General features: G+C 54.9%; 7 protein-coding genes across 7 annotated transcripts; 3 read left to right on the forward strand and 4 right to left on the reverse strand.

Moving 5' to 3' along the window:
- Window positions 1-2525: 2525 nt before the first annotated feature.
- On the forward strand, window positions 2526-3254 carry LRP88_13329 (ribonuclease E inhibitor RraA/Dimethylmenaquinone methyltransferase; the record flags this gene model as incomplete). Its single annotated transcript, XM_083249704.1, has 2 exons — window positions 2526-2919; window positions 2971-3254. The coding sequence occupies 2 exons, from the start codon at window positions 2526-2528 to the stop codon at window positions 3252-3254; spliced, it is 678 nt and encodes a 225-aa protein (XP_083094038.1).
- A 200-nt stretch (window positions 3255-3454) lies between these two features.
- On the reverse strand, window positions 3455-5899 carry LRP88_13330 (armadillo-type protein; the record flags this gene model as incomplete). The annotated part of the gene is made up of 3 exons (XM_083249705.1): window positions 3455-4279; window positions 4336-4372; window positions 4425-5899. 3 exons carry the CDS (start codon window positions 5897-5899, stop codon window positions 3455-3457), a joined length of 2337 nt encoding a protein of 778 aa, XP_083094039.1.
- A 1458-nt stretch (window positions 5900-7357) lies between these two features.
- On the forward strand, window positions 7358-8537 carry LRP88_13331 (carboxy-cis,cis-muconate cyclase; the record flags this gene model as incomplete). Its single annotated transcript, XM_083249706.1, has 2 exons — window positions 7358-7502; window positions 7702-8537. The coding sequence occupies 2 exons, from the start codon at window positions 7358-7360 to the stop codon at window positions 8535-8537; spliced, it is 981 nt and encodes a 326-aa protein (XP_083094040.1).
- A 141-nt stretch (window positions 8538-8678) lies between these two features.
- LRP88_13332 (uncharacterized protein) lies at window positions 8679-10531 on the reverse strand (the record flags this gene model as incomplete). Its single annotated transcript, XM_083249707.1, has 4 exons — window positions 8679-9165; window positions 9332-10001; window positions 10061-10259; window positions 10316-10531. The coding sequence occupies 4 exons, from the start codon at window positions 10529-10531 to the stop codon at window positions 8679-8681; spliced, it is 1572 nt and encodes a 523-aa protein (XP_083094041.1).
- A 741-nt stretch (window positions 10532-11272) lies between these two features.
- LRP88_13333 (uncharacterized protein) lies at window positions 11273-12979 on the reverse strand (the record flags this gene model as incomplete). Its single annotated transcript, XM_083249708.1, has 1 exon — window positions 11273-12979. One exon carries the CDS (start codon window positions 12977-12979, stop codon window positions 11273-11275), a length of 1707 nt encoding a protein of 568 aa, XP_083094042.1.
- Window positions 12980-13706: 727 nt separating this feature from the next.
- On the reverse strand, window positions 13707-14866 carry LRP88_13334 (lactoylglutathione lyase GLO1; the record flags this gene model as incomplete). Its single annotated transcript, XM_083249709.1, has 5 exons — window positions 13707-13858; window positions 13926-14208; window positions 14269-14687; window positions 14743-14771; window positions 14820-14866. The coding sequence occupies 5 exons, from the start codon at window positions 14864-14866 to the stop codon at window positions 13707-13709; spliced, it is 930 nt and encodes a 309-aa protein (XP_083094043.1).
- A 1007-nt stretch (window positions 14867-15873) lies between these two features.
- LRP88_13335 (uncharacterized protein) lies at window positions 15874-17840 on the forward strand (the record flags this gene model as incomplete). Its single annotated transcript, XM_083249710.1, has 2 exons — window positions 15874-16929; window positions 16980-17840. The coding sequence occupies 2 exons, from the start codon at window positions 15874-15876 to the stop codon at window positions 17838-17840; spliced, it is 1917 nt and encodes a 638-aa protein (XP_083094044.1).
- Between the last annotated feature and the right edge of the window lie 243 nt (window positions 17841-18083).

Genomic DNA, 18083 nt, shown 5'->3' on the forward strand with positions numbered 1-18083 from the left:
GACCAAGGACCAAGGCAGCAGGAGTAAACTCCCAGGTGGCTGGTGGCTGGAAGCGATGCCGTAACCAGGTGGGGGAGGCGGCGATTTGATCGAGTTGGCGGGCGATTTCGATTTGTGGGCAGGCGGCGGGCGAGACAAGACAGGCGGCGATGGTGTGATGTCTAGAGTCGCGGCAGATGCAGTACGGCGACTAGAACGAACGGTACAGTACTCTGTCTCCAGCTGGATGGCTGGCTAGAGCGGCTGATGTGTGGGAGGGATGAGGGAAGGAATCAGTGTCAGTCAGTGGATGGAGTAAGGTTGGAGATGCAAAGTTGGGCGCTGCGGATCGATGTTTGGGCCGAGCCGCGGTGCTGATCTGCCAGGAGGTCCACGGTCACGGTCCACGTTGGGTGACTGTCACTTTCCGGGGCCGGAGTCGACCAATGAATATCATCATCTGCGTCCTGGGTCCTCTTGAAACAGTCCACCACGTGCTCGACGCAGTTCCGTTGTGTCTCGAGATACATCCATGCCTTCAGAGACCGGCCTGGCTGTGAGCTGCCCAAACAAGCAATCGGATAGAACCATCAGGCTTCTATACACGCATCAACTTCAAACACCACAGCCACCAACACTCTGCCCTGATACCAGTACAAGCATTCTCATATACCCCTGGCATGCCAGACCCTGGCCCCAACGCTGAGCTCGTTGCAACCTTGACATCAACTCCTCCGAGCGAGGATCCTGATGCCCCTCACAAGACCAGGACCAAAGCCCCTCCCCTCCCGTATCTAGCAGATCCGGCGCCTGCCCATCGTCCGTGAAACGGAGACGCCTGAACGCAACAGTTACAATCAACCTCGTCTCACCCAAAGAGTCTCCGTCTCCCTCATCAAAACCCTTACGGGAATCATATCCGGCGTGTGGCCTGTCAACCTCGTCCATCACCCGACTGGTCTTGGCCGGCTTAGCGAAAGCTAGACCCATCCACCCAGGCTCCGGCATCCACCAGCTCAACCTCAGCCCAACCAAGTGGGTTCACGACACAAGACCAGCAGTCATAAATATCGGCTCAGTCCTGGCGGGATATTGCACCAGCATGTGTGCTTTATTTTGATGCTGCTCCTCATGGGACTCGACACCACGAATCATGATGCCTCAGAAGAGGGGCAACTCATCCCACGCCAACTACGGATACGTCTCTACAGTATGGTATGCATCGTCTAGCTGCATTGGATCCAGAAGGACCCAGCAATCGACTGAACCCTCAAGACCGGGACAACCGGGATGGTCTCTGCCCCAGCTCTCGGACAAGCACCAACGGCTGACCGAGAACGGTACGGTACGGTGCGGCGCGGCTTGGGTTCGTCGCGTCTCAGTCTGGGGTGTCATGCACTAGAAACTGATCAGCATCGCATCTACGCTCAACAAAGGCTCAGCATCCAGACCAACTCGTCCAGCCATGGATCCCAGCCTCGGCCCCGCCCAGCAACAGACTAGAAGGGCCTAACTGTCTGGAAACAGAAGACAACAGCTGATGTTGGCAGCAAAGGCGCGCTATCCTCTGTACCATGAGATTCGGATCCTGTTCCTGTGCATAAAGCAGCTCAACCCGCCGTGCTAGGCCGTAGTGATGCCAGGTGATCGTCCTGCGTCAGGTCGGACCCTGGAGTGTTCCATGCGCCTGGGGACATTTGTAGGATCCTTGACAACAATAGATCGAGCACTTGGTAATCATCACCAATCTCGGAATCTATAGGAACAAGCGAGCATGATGCATTGCAGCTCAAGGCCTTGGATAGGTCTAATAAGTACCTGCCCTGAGTTGCTGAGCCCTGCATGCGCACCTGCCTTCTCACCATTCACCGTCAATCGCTTACAACTTGAGGCGGGGTTGAAAAGTTGAATTTTCCCTGAAACACCAACAACCTGGTTCCAATGCCTCATCATGACTCGGCAATGCAGAGCCCAGGACGTTAATCGCGGCTGGGGCCGTTGACAGGACGGTTCCCATCCTCCGTCACCTATCCCTTGTTCAAGAGACACGTCATTTCTCACCAGCCGAGCCTCCTCCGTCACCGATTGACACCTGGACTGGAATTGATAGCCCGTCAATGCGTTCTCTTCTTGTCCTACGACCCCGCTTGAGTCGAGAGAATCAGAGAGGAGAAAAGAGCGAACAAGGGACGTCATCTGCGAGCTCCATACAGTAGCTCCTAAACTAGGGTTATGCAGCCTCCCTCGCAGCCGCAACAAGCTCCGCTCAAGCTCCGCTCAAGCTTCCGTCCGCAAGGCGGAATCCCACGTCTCCATGATTGGCTTCTGCAAGCCCCTCGCTGCCTCCCCACCATCATAACAAGGTCTCGCATCGACATGTGCTGGTACCGAACATGATTGGACCTCCGGGTTGATGGAGGCTCCGGAGTCACGGAGCTCCCAGCTCCATCACAGCTGATCCTCCTGCGATTATCGCAGCTTCACACGACGACAGATAGCCCTTGAGCCTCTATTCTTCACCGACTTGTTGTCCTTATCCTGTCAACATGGGTTCTCACGCCGAGAACATTGCCAAGCTCCAGAAGTACACTGCTTGTGATATCTCAGATGCTCTCCTAAAGCTCAAGGTGCCCGGTGCCGGCTTCATTGCCGACCTTGACCTCTACAGCCACCCGGAGAGCAAGCCGGCTTCGATTACCATCGCTCCAGTCTCGACAGTCTTGTTCGCTCGCAAAGGAGAAGATCTGCCAGAGCCAAAGAACATTCCCAGCGGTGTTCACTGGGCTGATCTGACACAACCAGGAACGATTGTCGTTCTCAAGCAGCCAGAGGGTCAGAAGAATGCCGTCTGCGGTGGTATTATGGCAGTTCGCATGAAGGTGTGCCAAGCCAAGGGCATAATCGTGGCTGGGCGCGCCAGGGATATCGAGGAACTCAAGAGCACCTCCTTGCCTGTGAGTCCCATGAACCTGGTTACTTTCAAACTCTGAGACTTGCAGATTTGGGCCCGTGGATTGTCCACTGTTGGAGCCGGTGGCGGAAGTGTGCCCTGGGCCACCCAGGTACCTCTGGACATTGACGGAGCCCTCGTGTCTCCAGGCGACCTGGCATTTAGCGATCCAATCAACGGGGTGGTCGTCATCCCTCAGGACAAGGTGTCTGCGGTGGTCGAATTGCTGCCCAGGCTGACGTCGGCCGACGACAAGGTTAAGGAGGATGTTCTCAAGGGGGTGACAGTCTACGAGGCCTTTAAGCTACACCGAAGTAACCTGTGATGACCAAGCCATGGACACAGTGGCTGGCTGGACAATACGCTTATATGTACCATAACGAGTGAAAGGACGACATACACACTCGATAACGCCGTGTCATCAGTTCATTAACATGCCATCATCAAGCAGACGCAACCAGACTACCAACAATGTCCCAAACAACCATACACAAAGAAAGAAGAAAATTCCGGCCTCCAGACTTATCACAGCCACTCGTCCTTCTTCGGCGCCGGCGGCTTATCCAGACCAAAGTCGAGCTTGGGCATCTCAATCTTTGGCGCCTGCTCAACCTTTTTCTTCTGGCCCCCTCCGGCTTTCTTTGGCGAACCCCGAGACTCCGGTGGCGGCCCGTATCGTACATCCTTATAATCCCAGCCATCCTCAGCGGCCGCTGCGACCCACGTGCGAAGGCCGTCGTGTACGCTTCCATAGAATTTCTCCTTGCAGAGGCGAAGACTACCTCCAAGACAGCGCTCCCATCCGGAAATGCGAAACTGTGCTCGCAGAGCATTGCGCTCCTCGACTGTAGGTGTGCACGCCAGGATCGCGTTCATCAGATCGAGATGGCAAGCCAGGTAGTTGGTCGCATCCCATTCCACTCCGCCCACGTACGGCGCTGCCGGCACAGGAGGGCGCTCCTGAGGGAAGTGCCGGAGCATGTAGGTATACGGACCAGGGTTGGAGTCTGCCGATGAAGGGCGCTCCGAGGGGAGATCTACGACGTTGACGTTGTGGAGGAATATCCAAAAGACTTCCTTTGTCACGCAGACAACCTCCTTACACCATACGCGGTATGGCCTCTCCTGCCTCATCTCCAGGACAAACGGCAACGGACGTTCGTCTTCTTTGGGTTCTGGGTCTCGCAAATGTGAGAGGACATTCTTTGCTCTCGTCACCCGCTCAGTCGGGCTTGCAGACTCGATGTATGTGAAGAGGACAGACGTGATGATGTTGCGCGTGGTGAACTCGCTGGGGCCCTTCTTCTCAGGGTCAAACAGCATGTGAAGGAGCTTGGGAAACAAGTCACCCTGTATCGTGTCGAGATACTGCATGGCGCGAGCAGTCGTCGACAATGCCTTGAGACAGAGAAGGTTCTCGTGGAGGAGCGCATCCTCATGTTCCTCCCTACAATATGTCAGCATGATCCCAGCTGTGACCGATGACAGAACTCACCTCCACTCAACCTCCATGATACGGTTGAGGAGACCAACGATCTCCTTCATGCCGCCCTGCTGGATAAAGTCTTCAATCCAGGCGACAGTTTCGTTCCGCAGCAACAGTCGAAGCTTGTGAACCTTGCCGACTTCGACGAGCTCAGGCTTCTGGACCTTTCTGAGATAGGCTACATAGTCGCCCGGGCCTTGTTGGAGCTTGATCTTGGAGAGGATGCCCGAGTTGGCTGATCCGCTTGATCCAGGAGGAGCTTCACTAATCACGCTATCGGTCGATTTGCTCCTAAAGTGGCGGCCAAGCGTACCGTCACCCTTGGACTTTTTGACGGGCGAGCTCGGTTCCTTATTGTCCTTTTTTCCTCGAGAGAGCGTAAAACTCTTTCCTCGTGATCGCTTCGGCTTGTATTCGTACGTGCCCGCATCAACCGAGCCGTTGCTGTTCACACTGTCAGTAGAGCAGGGCCTTTCAGCCCTCAAAGCCTGCATCTCAGCCCAGTCCTGACGGATAAACTCCATCTTGATGGTGTTGCTCAAATTTCGCATCTTGTACCTCTGGTTCTCGGGAATGTTTCGTCGATCCAACATGGCCTCGAGGTGCTTGTCGATGTCCTTAGGATCGAGGACCCTCTCGGTGGGCTCGGCAACGGTCGACATGGACTTGGATCGGCTGTGGGTGAATGTAAAGGCACTCAGGACCTTGCCGCGGCTACTCTTGCTCTTGGACTCGGTCGAGTCCTTGGAACCTTTTCGGGACTCGTTCGGGAAGCGGGCCTTTGTTGGTGACGGTGGTGACTCCATCTTGGTATGCATGGGGTGGAATGACTTTGGTCTCTCTCTGACCGCAGGCCGATTGCTCATGTAAAGGTCCTGGTCGCTCGGTCTCCTTGTTGCGTCGAGACTTGCACGTTGACTTCGTGGCTCTTGGCTCAGAGGGTTTGATGTGAACTGGGCGTATATGGGGGTGGGCGCAGGTGGTTCATCGGGTGTTCTGTTCTCCTTGTCCTTGGAATTCATGTCCTCGTCGGATCCAAACCTGCCTAGGTTTTTGAGGGTCTTGGGCCTCAGCAAACCAGCCAAGTTGGTTCCCGACTTGGTCTTTTTGGGTTTGGTTGGCGAGACATCGCGGGACTTGGTTCCCTTGGTGTCATTGCCAGCTGCCGTGATGACAGTAAAGTTGCCGAAACTGTTCTTGGTCGGTGATGGTGATCGGCCGCGGTCGTCTCGGTCGTCTCGCCTGGGGAAGCGAGGGATGGGCTCCTGCTGATTGCGCTGCAGCTCAGCCAGGGCTCCGGGGTTGGAAAAGTTCTCAAATGCCATGATCTTGGGCTGTATCGGAGGCGTGGTGCCCTCAAAAGGGCTCAGAGGAGGGCGGTCTTCGTTGGAGGCCTGGCGACGGTTCATAAAGGATTCGAGTATCGATGACTTGGGCCTTGGGCGTCGGCCCGGCTCGAAACTGTTGACCTCGCTGGGATTCATTGTCGTCTTGAGACAGTCCGATTGACAGCTAGACTGGCCCTGGCTCGATCAAGGACAAACGACAAAGCGTTGGGTAAAGAGGATGCTGAAGAACATAAGAACGAAAACAAGAGACTTCACCGACGGTGAAGAAGGAAACAGACTAAGATGCCGGATGAGACTATGCCATTGCGGGAGAAGAAAAGGAAAAACCGGGGTAACAGGTGGTTGACAAGTCACGGATAGATAGGTTCAGGCCGTTGCGGTGCAGGTGTGGATTGTTTATCGGGGCGCGGCGGTTGACCGGGAGACGGGGCGGTGGTGCTATCTTATCGGTGCATGCAGTGGCAGTGACGGTGACGGGTGGATGATGCACCGCCGATGCACGATGGCGTGGACGAGCCTGAGCGGATTAAATTTGGGCCTTGCATGTTTGACGTCTGTTGAATTGTTACACAGAAAATTGAAAGGGTAAGAATTTCCTTGGTCGTGGTCAACGTTGATCGACGATAGGGATGGTCCGACAAATAGATCTAGAATCCTACCTCGCAAGATTGATTACCCACAACACTCTAGCCAAAGACAGCGACGTTTTCAATGCTTTCAATGCTCCATGATATAGATTTCCCTCTTGATAATGCTTTGTTCGCTTGATAGCCGAATCACGTCACGATGTTAGTGTTCTCCATCAGATGTTGATCTGGTCATTAACGTTGCCATGAACCATGCCGTCGTCCATCGACTGGGCACATCGTCCGTCAGTACTATGGTAGGGCTGTGTCGTGTGTTTAAGTGCTCCGACAGCTAATGATGGGAGGCATAGTTCATTATCTCATCCTCCCTGCCGAGCCTAATGCCGACTTGCAGTGTCTGTGGGGAACGGGGCGAAAATCGGTACGGCTCGGTCGAGATGGAGGCTATCAAGAGAATGAAGTGAAGATGAAGAGACGATGTCGGATAACAACAATGGACAGCAAGAGATGGAGGTTCAGCATAGCATCACGTGGTTGGTATTCAAGACAGGAACCTATCCAGGCATCTCCTCCATTCACCTCCACCATCTCCATCATCAGATCAATCACGACTCCCAACTCTTCAGCATGCACCATCTCCATCTGCCGCCGCCCTCTACCGAAGTCTTAACCCCGGCTTCTCCACCATGACAACCCCATAACCACCACCCCCACCACTTCAACGTCAACTACCTACGCCAGCAGCCAACCGCGTCTCCGAGGGCGTCCCTTTTTTAAATGCAAGATTCCCGCTCTTTAGACCGAGGCTTGGGTGTTTAAATCGTGCGTCTCTCCCGCCGTTGGATCTCGTGGGGTTTCTCGGGATAAATGTTTAGCCTTCTGCCCCTCCATCGTCACCAGCTGCTCATGACTTCTTTTACTCGTCTTTGACTTTAATTCTTCTTCAACACCAATTGGCTTTTTTTTTTTTTGGTCTATGAGGTTCATCCCAAGACTTGCTTCCAAAATGCCTGTTCATCATCTCATGGTTGGCACCTGGACCCCTCCAGGTGCCATCTTCACCTTTGCTTTTGACGATGAAGCTCTCACACTTGACCTCATCAAGAAGACTGAGATTCCTAAGGACGAGCCCATCTCATGGATGACCTTCAGTGTAAGTCGAAATAAGACCAATTGATCACCAGCTGACCGTCAAAGCACGATCGGAAAGCCATTTATGGCGCAGCTATGAAGAAGTGGTCCAGCTTTGCTGTCGAGTCGCCAACTTCCATCACCCACCAAGTGTCTCATCCCATGCAACACGATCGTATGTCCCACGCCCACGACTCAGCTTCTCAACTAACCTATCAGCCAATGCCTCGCTCGCGACGACAAATACAAGAGCCATCTTTCTCCTCGCTGCAAGCAAGCCCCCGTACGCCGTCTACTGCAACCCATTCTACGATCACGCTGGTCATGGTGCCGTCTTCACGACAGACTCGACCACCAAGGCTCTCAAGGAAAATGTCCAAAACTACCCCTACCAGCCCAACACTGGCATTCACGGCATGGTCTTTGATCCGAAGGAGGAGTACCTGTACTCGGCCGATCTCCGTGCCAATAAGCTTTGGGTCCATCGCCGCCGAGAAAACGACGCTGCTCTTGACCTAGTGGGATCTGTCGAGTGTCCCGATCACCGAGATCATCCCCGTTGGGTTGCCATGCATCCCACAGGCAATTACCTCTATGCGCTCATGGAGAAGGGCAACCGCATCTGTGAATATCTTATCGACCCGGCTACTCGCCTGCCTGTGTATACGCATCGACAGTACCCTCTGATCCCTCCTGGTATTCCTGACCGGTGGACACAGTATCGCGCCGACGTTTGCGTGCTGTCTTCGTCAGGGAAATATCTGTTTGCCTCGTCGCGAGCCAACTCCTTTGACCTCACGGGTTATGTCGCCGCCTTTGCTCTGTCATCTACAGGCGCCATTGAGCGTCAGATCTGCTTGAACCCTACGCCTACGAGTGGAGGACATAGCAATGCCGTGGCGCCGTGCCCCTGGACCGACGAATGGGTGGCCATTACAGATGACCAGGAAGGGTGGTTGGAAATTTACCGCTGGCGGGACGAGTTTCTTGCTCGCGTGGCCAGGGTGAGAGTGCCTGAACCTGGTTTTGGCATGAATGCCATCTGGTACGATTAGAACAAGATGAAGAGAACAAGAATGTCATTACGAAATGTTGTGGACACTAACTGTCCTCGCTCGAGCTACCAATTAGCCTGAGACGCTGATGTACATGCAGTTGCCAGAGACATCTGCTCGCTGATGCCATACTCATATCTCCTACTTTGCACCATTAGTTTTAGGTCCGTGATCGGCATCGTCCTCAACAGCCTCCTCATGGTCGTTGCCTAATAGCGGCGTTCGTTCATGTCCTCCAATACGCTGCGTACTTGTGAAGCCAATGTGTGAAGCCGCTCGCGGGGGCAGACGACTTGAAGTCGAGGTTGGAGTTTCGAGGGGAGTCGCCTGGTTTGTGCCGAGACCCTGCTTGATCTTGAAGACACTGCCGCGAGTGTTGCTGAGAGGTTTTGTGGCTCGGTTGGCGGGTCCCAGACGCAGCTGCTGCCTCATCTCATCCAAACTGGCCTTGACAACAACCGGGGTTCCCTCAATGCCGCCGTCCGAAGTTCTGCGCTTCATGTGGATAGCAGTCTTGGCTCCATTGTGAAATCCGCCCTCATAGTTGCTGTGGTAAGACGCGGTCTCGAGGTTGGGGGTCACATGGTTTTCGTCGACATCGACAAGAATGGCAGCTTCAGGTGCCTGCCTGCTAGCGGTCGCGGCCACGGCGGCAGCTCCGGCTTGGATACGACGAGCTCGGGGGGCGGGAGTCAGGCGTCGAATGGCCTTGTGGACATCGACATAGACATCGGATTCATCAACAATTTCCCTAATTGGTCAGCTTTGGTTGGTCAGAGGAGCGAACAACTTACTCTCCAATCAGCTCCTCAATAACATCCTCTAGAGTAACAACGCCCAGGGCACCGTGATCCGATCCAGGGAATTCCGAAACGAGTACCATGTGAGATTTGCCCTCCTGGAAAAAGTTGATAATGTCCAGGCAGCTGGTCTCGGGTCTTGTCTCAACAATAGCTCCAAGGGGCACATCGCGAACAGGGATCTTATCCTCGGGGTCGTACGTGATGAGAGTCTTGACAAGAAGCATACCAACAAAGTCCATGTGGTTTCCAGAGCGATAGATGGGGATGCGCGAGTATCCTGAAGACAAAATATCATCCATTGTCTTCTCATCAAGGATGTGGTCCTCGGAAAGGGTATAAACATCGTCCATGGGGGTCATGACTTCAGCAACGGGCTTATCCTTTAGGTCCAAAACAGCTGTGATAATGGTGACCTCGTCCTGGTTCAGTCGCTCCGAGAGCTCTCCAAGGGACTTGTGGAGGGTGACAAGCGTCTTGAGGCCGCTCTTCTTGTACAGGGTGCCATGGTCCTCTCCAAGGATCCAGTCAAGGAGCTTGGCGATGGGCCACGAGATAGGACCAGTCAAGTACATGAGCATCAAAACGGGCGTCGACATGTATCCGCCGATAGGAAGTCCGTATCGCACACAGATGGACTGGGGGACGATTTCACCAAAGATAACTACCGTTGTTAGCTTCACTACCGACAGAGTCGTACCGACATACCGATTAGGATTGTACTGCCGACGACCGCAGCAACACCCCCGCCAAGAGTTCGGTCCAACACAACAGGCAATGATTCGTTTACGACGACGTTTGACAAGAGCAGCGTAACCAGAACCCAGTGCTTTCCGCGATTCAAAAGTTTCAGCACGCGCTTTGCATTCTTATGCTGCGGTTCGGTAGGGTCGCCCGAGAGAACTTGAAGGTAGATGCTGTCCTGTCCCATCAGGCTATGCTGGTCAGCGTCGCGTGGTGCCAAGAGGAGAGGGGAACTTGCGCAATGGTCAGACCGGCAAAAGCACCACCCAGGAGCACCAGAGCCATCGAGGCAACGGCGAGAACCCAGAGGTCAGCGCCCTCTTCTTCATGAGGATGACCTTGAGCTTGAATTGGGTGAGCCGAGACTGCCGTCAAGCTGGCGCCAAAGACTCGGCCCATGCCAATGATGGCGGGCCGTAGGGCGCTATACCGAGCTGCGCGTCGCGTCATGGTTGTGCGGTTTCTCCGGGGAGAGGCTCTGCAGTGTATGCGCGAGGTCGTGTGAGTATCCTACTATCGTCTGAACGACTGGCTGAAGAATAATGTTGTTGAATCGTCTGCGATCCCAGGCACGAGATACTCGGGATGACAAGTGACAGGCCGATGGTGGCTGGAATGTGTCTGAGACAGCCAAGGATACGTCAAGAAAAGCTCGGAAAGATTGGCGAGAAGATGAGAATCGAAGCAAGCTTGTAGTCGTCACGACCTTCGCACCAAAGGCGATTGGTGATGAAGAAAGTGGAAGGAAGAAGTGGGACGAACGTGAGCGAGCTATAAGAGCATCGACCTGTTGCCGATGACGCCAGCAGGGAGCTCCTGGCGAGCGGCGCGGGGGCTGTGATTGGCCAGACGCCGATTAGCCCAGGGTCCAAATGCCCGACGGTTCAGCACAGTCCACTGGGTTACAGCAGCTAACAGTGCTACGCCGCCCTAATTTCGCGGCTAGCAAATTACGCGAGGCGATTGGGGCGCAGGAGTGGAGGGTCGCAAAGGCAACATGAAGTCATCATGGATGCGGACCTTGTCTTCCTTGTGTTTATTTTACAATTTTGAGTTAATATTCAAACAAGGGTCAATTCGGTTCAGTTCAAGGGTTATTTCACGTCAATTCGAACCAGCAAGTCAATGCCAAGTTGATTGGCCAATCTATCTATGGTCCAAGCTTCCAGTGCTACACCTGTATCTGTACCCCTACAGCTGCACCAGACTCACATCCAACACTCCCTCTGAATTCTTCAACCCTTCCAACACCTCGTTACTCACCGGCCCAAGCACCCCCAGAATCATCAATGCCTCGTCGCCCTTGGGGTCTGGCGGAGTCTCGGCTCCCTTGGACGCCTCCGGGTCGAGACTGGCCACCTGCATCGACTTGATGTTGATCCCGTGCATCCCAAGAACCGTTCCGACACCTCCGATCTTACCAGGCTCGTCGTAGTTGTGCAGGATGATCAGGGTCCCCTCGGCCGTGAAGACGCCGTTGAATCGGCCCAGCTTGGAGATGAATACCCGCTCGTCGCTGGCGTAGCCCTCAATCACCTGCTCCCTGCTGCTGCCCGTCTGGTAGGACCGCAGTGTTACCAGGTTGGCATAGGTCGACTGCGAGTCACCGGAGTGCGTCTCGCTGATGACAATTCCCTTCTCCTTTGCGATAAGCGTCGCATTGACAATGTTGACGTGCGAGTCACTGAACGATGACACCAGTCCCTTGACCAGCGCAGCAAACAGCGGCTTTGTGTTGGACATGCTGGCCAGGTCACCGTGGTAGATGAGCTCGAAGCGCTGGCCTCCCATCATTCCGCCCTTGTGTCGCACAAAGTGCTGCGTATACAGGCGGCCCATCTTCTCGACAAGTTTCACAGAAGGCTGCAGCTTGCGGTATTCCTCGGGCATGATGATGGGTGCGTTGACGGCGCTGGTGGGGAGACCGCCACGCAGAATCTCAAGCACCTGCGTGCAGACATCCATTGACACGTTCTCTTGGGCCTCAATCGTTGAAGCTCCCAGGTGAGGTGTTGCCACGACCTTGGGGTGCTTGCTGAGCTGGGCAGCTATCGAGTCTGGGGCCAGAGGCTCTGTAGACCACACATCGATGCCAGCTCCTGCGATCCATCCCTCGTCGAGCCCCTTGATCAATGCCGCTTCATTGTACACGCCACCACGAGCAACGTTGAGCACGCGGGCTGTCTTCTTCATCTTCTTCAACTCTTCCTCGCCAATCATGTCCAGCGTGGTGGCCAGAAGAGGCGTGTGGATGGTCAGAAAGTCGACGATTGGGAGCAGCTCTTGCAGGCCAGACACAAGCTTTACGCCCGCCTGACGGGCCATGTCGGCACTCGCGTAGGGGTCGACAGCCACGACCGTCATCCCGAGGCCTTTCGCCATGCGGGCAACGTTCATGCCGACCTTGCCCAGGCCGATGATTCCGAGAGTCTTGGAGCTGGCTTCTGAGCCTACAAGCTTGGATCGGTCCCATCGGCCCGCCTTGACGCTGCTGTCAGCCTGGCCAATGTTTCGGGCCGTCGCTAGAAGAAGTGCAATGGTATGCTCTGCCGCAGCAATAATGTTGCCTGAGGGGGAGTTGACGACTATGATGCCTTGAGTTGTTGCAGCCGGGACGTCGATATTGTCAACGCCGACGCCAGCTCGTGCGACAACCCTGAGCTTTCTCCCGGCTTGTAAGACGTCAGCCGTGACCTGAGTCTCGGAGCGCACAATGAGGCCATGGTAGTTGGGGATCAAGCTGACGAGTTCGGCAGGCGATAGGCCTTTTCGGTTGTCGACGTCAAAGTGAGGAGTCAAGAGGGCCAGGCCGTCAGGGGAAACTTTCTCGGGGACAAGAATGCGAGGACGATTTGAGGTGCCATTGGATGGCGTATCAAAAGTAGCAATAGGAGCCATGGTGAGTTGGATAGTCTACGTGCTGTGTAAGAGCAGACGAGTCTCTAGAAGCAGGCGAGAAGCCATCAAGGTTCAGGGCGACGACCCGATATAAGTAAGTCGAGATGACGTCTCCGCCTTTGTCCTCAAGAGATGACCGCCACCCGCTACTTCTGAACCAATCCAGAGAGGCCATGCCACTCTGACCGTCCGCAAAGTACTTGAGTGATTCCTTCAATGACAAGTCACGGACGGAATGCAGAGTCCCGTCTCCAGGACCAATCCCACGCCGAGCCCACGGATATTCTCTCGACGCGGGGGTATTTCTGCACGCAAGCTTCAGTGAGACGTGACCAATTGTCGATAAATGTCGCGGTGAGAGCGCGGGGGGGAGAACAACGAGGGACGTCCATGTCGTGCAAACGGGAACGAGGCTTGGGAGCTGGCACGCGAACATTGGGCCTGAAGGTTGCGACCCCTCACTTCCCACCCCCGTATGGAACTACTGCAAGCCACGGGCCGCCGTGGGGTTCGCATCGGCAAGTTTTGTGTCATTCACAGCGAGGTTCGTCAGCTGCCGATGGGAGTGAGTTGAAGCGAAGCGCTGAGCCTGCATTCGAGGCTGATTGCCACGTTTGATCCGTCGCTACTCGTCTTCCGAGTGGCTCTTACGAGAAGGGATTATCCTGCTTTTCAGACACACGATTTGCTTGTATTTGCTTTGCTTTGTTGTCCTGCTTGGCTCCGGCTAAAAGTTGTCCTGACCAGAAAACCTCTCGTTCTGCACAATCTCAATCCAGTAGCCATCGGGGTCCAGCAAAAAGGCCACATTCTTCATCCGTCCGTCTGTGAGTCTCTTCTTCCAGTTTACGTTGAGATCCTCGAATCGCTGGCAGGCAGCTTCCAGGTTGTCGACCGAGACGCCTAGAATGTCAGCTGGGTACTGGCAAGAGTACATTGCACTTACAGATGTGGCCAAAGCCCTGGGGCTCCTTGTTGCCGTCGTGGTAGCTAAAGTCCTCGTCATTCTCGGTTCCATAGTTCCAGGTCAGCTCGAGGAGACCCTCGCGACGGGCAATGTCGCTCTGGTTCTGGCCCTCAGTGAAAGGCTGGTCCCCAGGGTAGCCCAGGAAGTAGAGGTTGAAGCCAGCGTCAGGGTTCTCAAGGGTTCTGAAAAGAGACATGCCGAGAACATCCTTGTAGTACTTGAGAGACTTTTGGGCATCCTTGACGCGGATCATTGTGTGGTTCTATGCTGTTAGCGAATATCAACCTGAGGGACTAGGTCGTACCATGGTATAAGTGGAAACATCCGTCTCCTTGACGTCCTCGGTCTCTCTGTAGTCGTTCCGGGCAATGATCTCAACCCAGTAGCCATCGGGGTCAAGCACAAAGGCAATGTTTCTCATTCTTCCGTCGGAAAGCTTCTTCTGGAACTTGTAGCCAGCATCCTCGATACGCTGGCAAGCAGCCTGGATGTTGTCAACAGCGATACAAGTATGGCCGAATCCGCGATGAGGGTCCTTGTTGCCGTTGTTGATCTTGTACTCGGGGTCATTCTCAGTGCCGTAGTTGTGAGTCAGCTCAATGAGGCCTTCCCTGTCAAAAGCGCTGTTCCCATGAGACACGGCATTGGGAGAGTCGTAGCCCAAGAAGTACAGATCGAACTTGGCCTCGGGGAACTGAAGTCGTTTCACGACGCTGAGGCCTAGGAACTCGTAAAACTTGACTAGACGGTAGCTCTAGTCAGCGGGCCCAGCCATCAGGGTAGGTACCTGACATACCGGACTCCTTGGGGTCCTTGACTCGAATCCTTGTCCCATCAGCCTGCAGATCTGGCTGCGGAGCCATTTACGCTTACATCGAGTGGTTGAACTTGTAGTTCTTGGTATCAGTGGTGGCCGCCATGGTGACTGGTCTGGAGTGTCCAGGGGCAGAGGCGCGAGGGATAGCTGGTCGAGTTAGAGAGTTCTGGATTGCCCTGATTCGCTGCGCAGCTCTTGCAAGGCTCATTGAGTCAGGTTCGTGAGAGTTGCGAGTTGGATAAATTGAGCAGGACGAAGCTGAAGCTGGTGTTGAGCCCCTCACTGACCCCACTTTGCAGTTCCACGATGAGGAAGCGACTGACGTCAAAGAATTCTTTATTGCTGTTGTCAATTATCGCCAATTACATACCACATATAGGTGAAGAATGAACAGATATTTGCAATTCCAAGCTAGGAATATCATATAGATCCCTCCCGGATAGGTACCTGGTGAAACACGGCCCGCAAAAGGCGTCACGCAAGAGTATAGGGTAGGTAGAAGTGTCAACCTCGGTGATGCTTCTCTCGTGTAACTGAACCAAGTCTATCCATTGGATATCGCATCCGTTATCCGATGATTGCGCATACCCGTTCCCTAACAGCACACGTCGTCTTCACGTGAACCTGGCCGTGGCATCATGACTTCTCCACTGTTAGCGCCCACGTTTCTACATGACAGGCCCTCGTAACCCCTGTACCAGCAAAAGGCACCGAAAGCCTGGACAAGATCAATAAAGGTTATCCAGCCTCATCGCCGAACCATCTGCTATAAACAGAACAAATAAACGTCTTCGAGTGCCCCCAAGACCAACGCCGAATGCCACTGGACTGCGGGGCCTCAGCTTGTGGGACTCGACGGGACTCAGCCCAAGCCTAAAAGAGCATCGTGCCAGGATCTCATCTCTATTTACTCTGCTGCTAACCGCCCACCTGTCGCATCCATCGCTCGCCCGTTCTCTCACCTGCATCATCAGCTTCCCAGCAGCTCTCCTTCGCGACCTAGCATGTGATGCCATGATCTCCTCGCCATTCCTCTTGTCCATCGCGCCTTGATCAACGCCGCGATCAGGGTGGCTCAACATTATTATCACCCATCGCGAGGCCACCACCATGCAGCGACCTCAAAACCTTACCGGCGAGTATGATGAATCGGCCATCATGGAAGACTTCAAGGCCCCTGACGAGCAGGCGGCTGTCGACATTGCCCGGACACACGGTCGGTCGCCCTTGACAAAGACAAGGTCCATGTCGGATGGAGGAGGAACTCCCTCCCGCTTGTCGCCCTCGCCACACATCGAAGCGTCTCGCCGAACCTCGAAAGACGACACCAGCATCCCGACTCCCCAGCCAGTGACGCCTCGCCGTCCTGCGCTGTCGAACCGTGGCTTTTCGATACATATGCCACCTCGAGAATTCACTCCACCCCCAGCGAATCCCTATGTCAAACCCGCTCCTCTCTCTCCCAAGCTCGACCACTCCCAGATCTACGCCTCTCCTACAAACATCCTCCCCCGTCGCTCCCGAGGCCTCGACTTCTCGCGCGCCGCTACGAGCCTACATCACTCGACCCTCGCCGAGCAGTCATCGCCCGACTCATCGCCCACTGCCGGTGGCCGGGCGATGAACATTCCCACCCGAAGGAGTCATTATGCAGGACCCGAGCAGACATCGACATCTCTCTGGTCCGTCATGGGCAACGAAAAGATGCATGTTAGCAGTTCTCTTGGGAGCACACAGGCCGTGGGCTCCGATTCGTCCAGCAGCTCGGACGATGATGACCTGATGGACGAGGACATGGATGAGACCTACGTGACGACTCCTCAGGTCAACAAGATTGGCCCGATCTTGGGGGCTCAAGGGTCTGGTGGAACCTTTGGATCCCCCGCAATGAGCAGCCTCATGAGTTTCCAACAGCGACAGCGGCCCCGCAAGCAGCCCAAGAAGAAGGGCCGGGGGCCTCTTGGCCTCGGGTTCAGCGGTGCATCTCTGTCCAAGTCACCACCCAGCAACTCCGCACGGGCTAGACGCGAGAGCATCAGCTGGCAGGCCAATCAATTGCACATCTCTGGTGCCGACTCGGATGAGGCACGAGCCATGGGTGATGACGGACTTGAAGGTCAGCGCAGTGTTATTCGACGGGTGGTGACGAGGAGAGGGAACCTCTTTGTGAGTGGCGCATTGATTGATTTACTACTGCATTCACTAACATTGTCCAGCCCAAGACAAAAGGGTTTGCCCGTATCCGGGCAGCTCTCATGGAAGAGAGCACTCCCGCCGAAGCCGAATTCCGTCGAGAAGCCGAGGTTGTCAAGCAGGTCCGTGAGAGTGACATGGACCTTGAGCCCAGAATCCCACCGCCGCTCGCAGAATCAACACAAACCACGACTGCCCCTTCGTCGCCAAACCTAACACAGCAAGAAGGTCTCAATGATGTCCCCGAGGATGACATCATGGGAGATGTGGTGATGGGCCTCTCAGGCAGCTTCAAGCAGCACGCCATCAAAAACTCCAAGGGCAAGACCTTCTGGGACACCTTTTCAGAGTCCAGCAGTACTGGCGGTGCCAGGACCACACCGCCTCCCGCTGCATTCCTTCCCCGAGGTTCCTCCTCGGGAATCAGCGAAGACGTGGCGATGGATTCACCGTCAGTTGGTGGAGCAGCCGTAAGTCCCCTGCCCAACCCCAAAATCAGGGTCCCGACCACTCACACTTTGCAGGTAACCGGTCCCCAGCCTCCCAGCGCTGCAGAGATCACCCGCCGCATCAACAGCAAGCGTCGACGTGACGACGACTTTGACCCCGTCAGCTTCAAGCGACGTGCCGTAAGTCCTGGCATGAGCGTCCACAACTCTCCCATAATGCAGAGTCCCCTTCAACGCGACGGTATGTCATGGGGATCTCGACCTGGTAGCAATGGCGGAGACAAGGGCGGTAGCAGTGCCCCGAGCGAGTCTGGCAGTACACCAGGCAATGTTTCCGGCGGCAGCTCTGCGGGGAGGCTCAACAGCAAAGGCCGTGTTGGATTCCAGGGGATGATTGACACCAATGATGGCATCATGCGTATGAGCATTGAGTAATCTGGTGCCCCGAGCCGATGTTTGTTTGCAGCCTTGTTTTTGTCTTGTCAGCGTGTATTAAAAGCATACCGAGGCGTTATGGGTGTTGGCGTTTTGGGCGGCATCCGGGAACTCGATGCAGATAGAATCAGCCTTTTCAGGTGGCTTTCCTTTATTAATACCCTCAGATTGAGCAGAGAGCCAGAGTCAAGAAATGCCTCGTGATAGATAGATATCGACCTGGTATCTACAATGCCATCCCAA

Source organism: Fusarium phalaenopsidis (genome assembly GCF_050370095.1).
Source record: "Fusarium phalaenopsidis strain FUZ10S chromosome Unknown contig_32332, whole genome shotgun sequence".
In the NCBI taxonomy this organism is placed as follows: Eukaryota; Fungi; Ascomycota; class Sordariomycetes; order Hypocreales; family Nectriaceae; genus Fusarium; species Fusarium phalaenopsidis.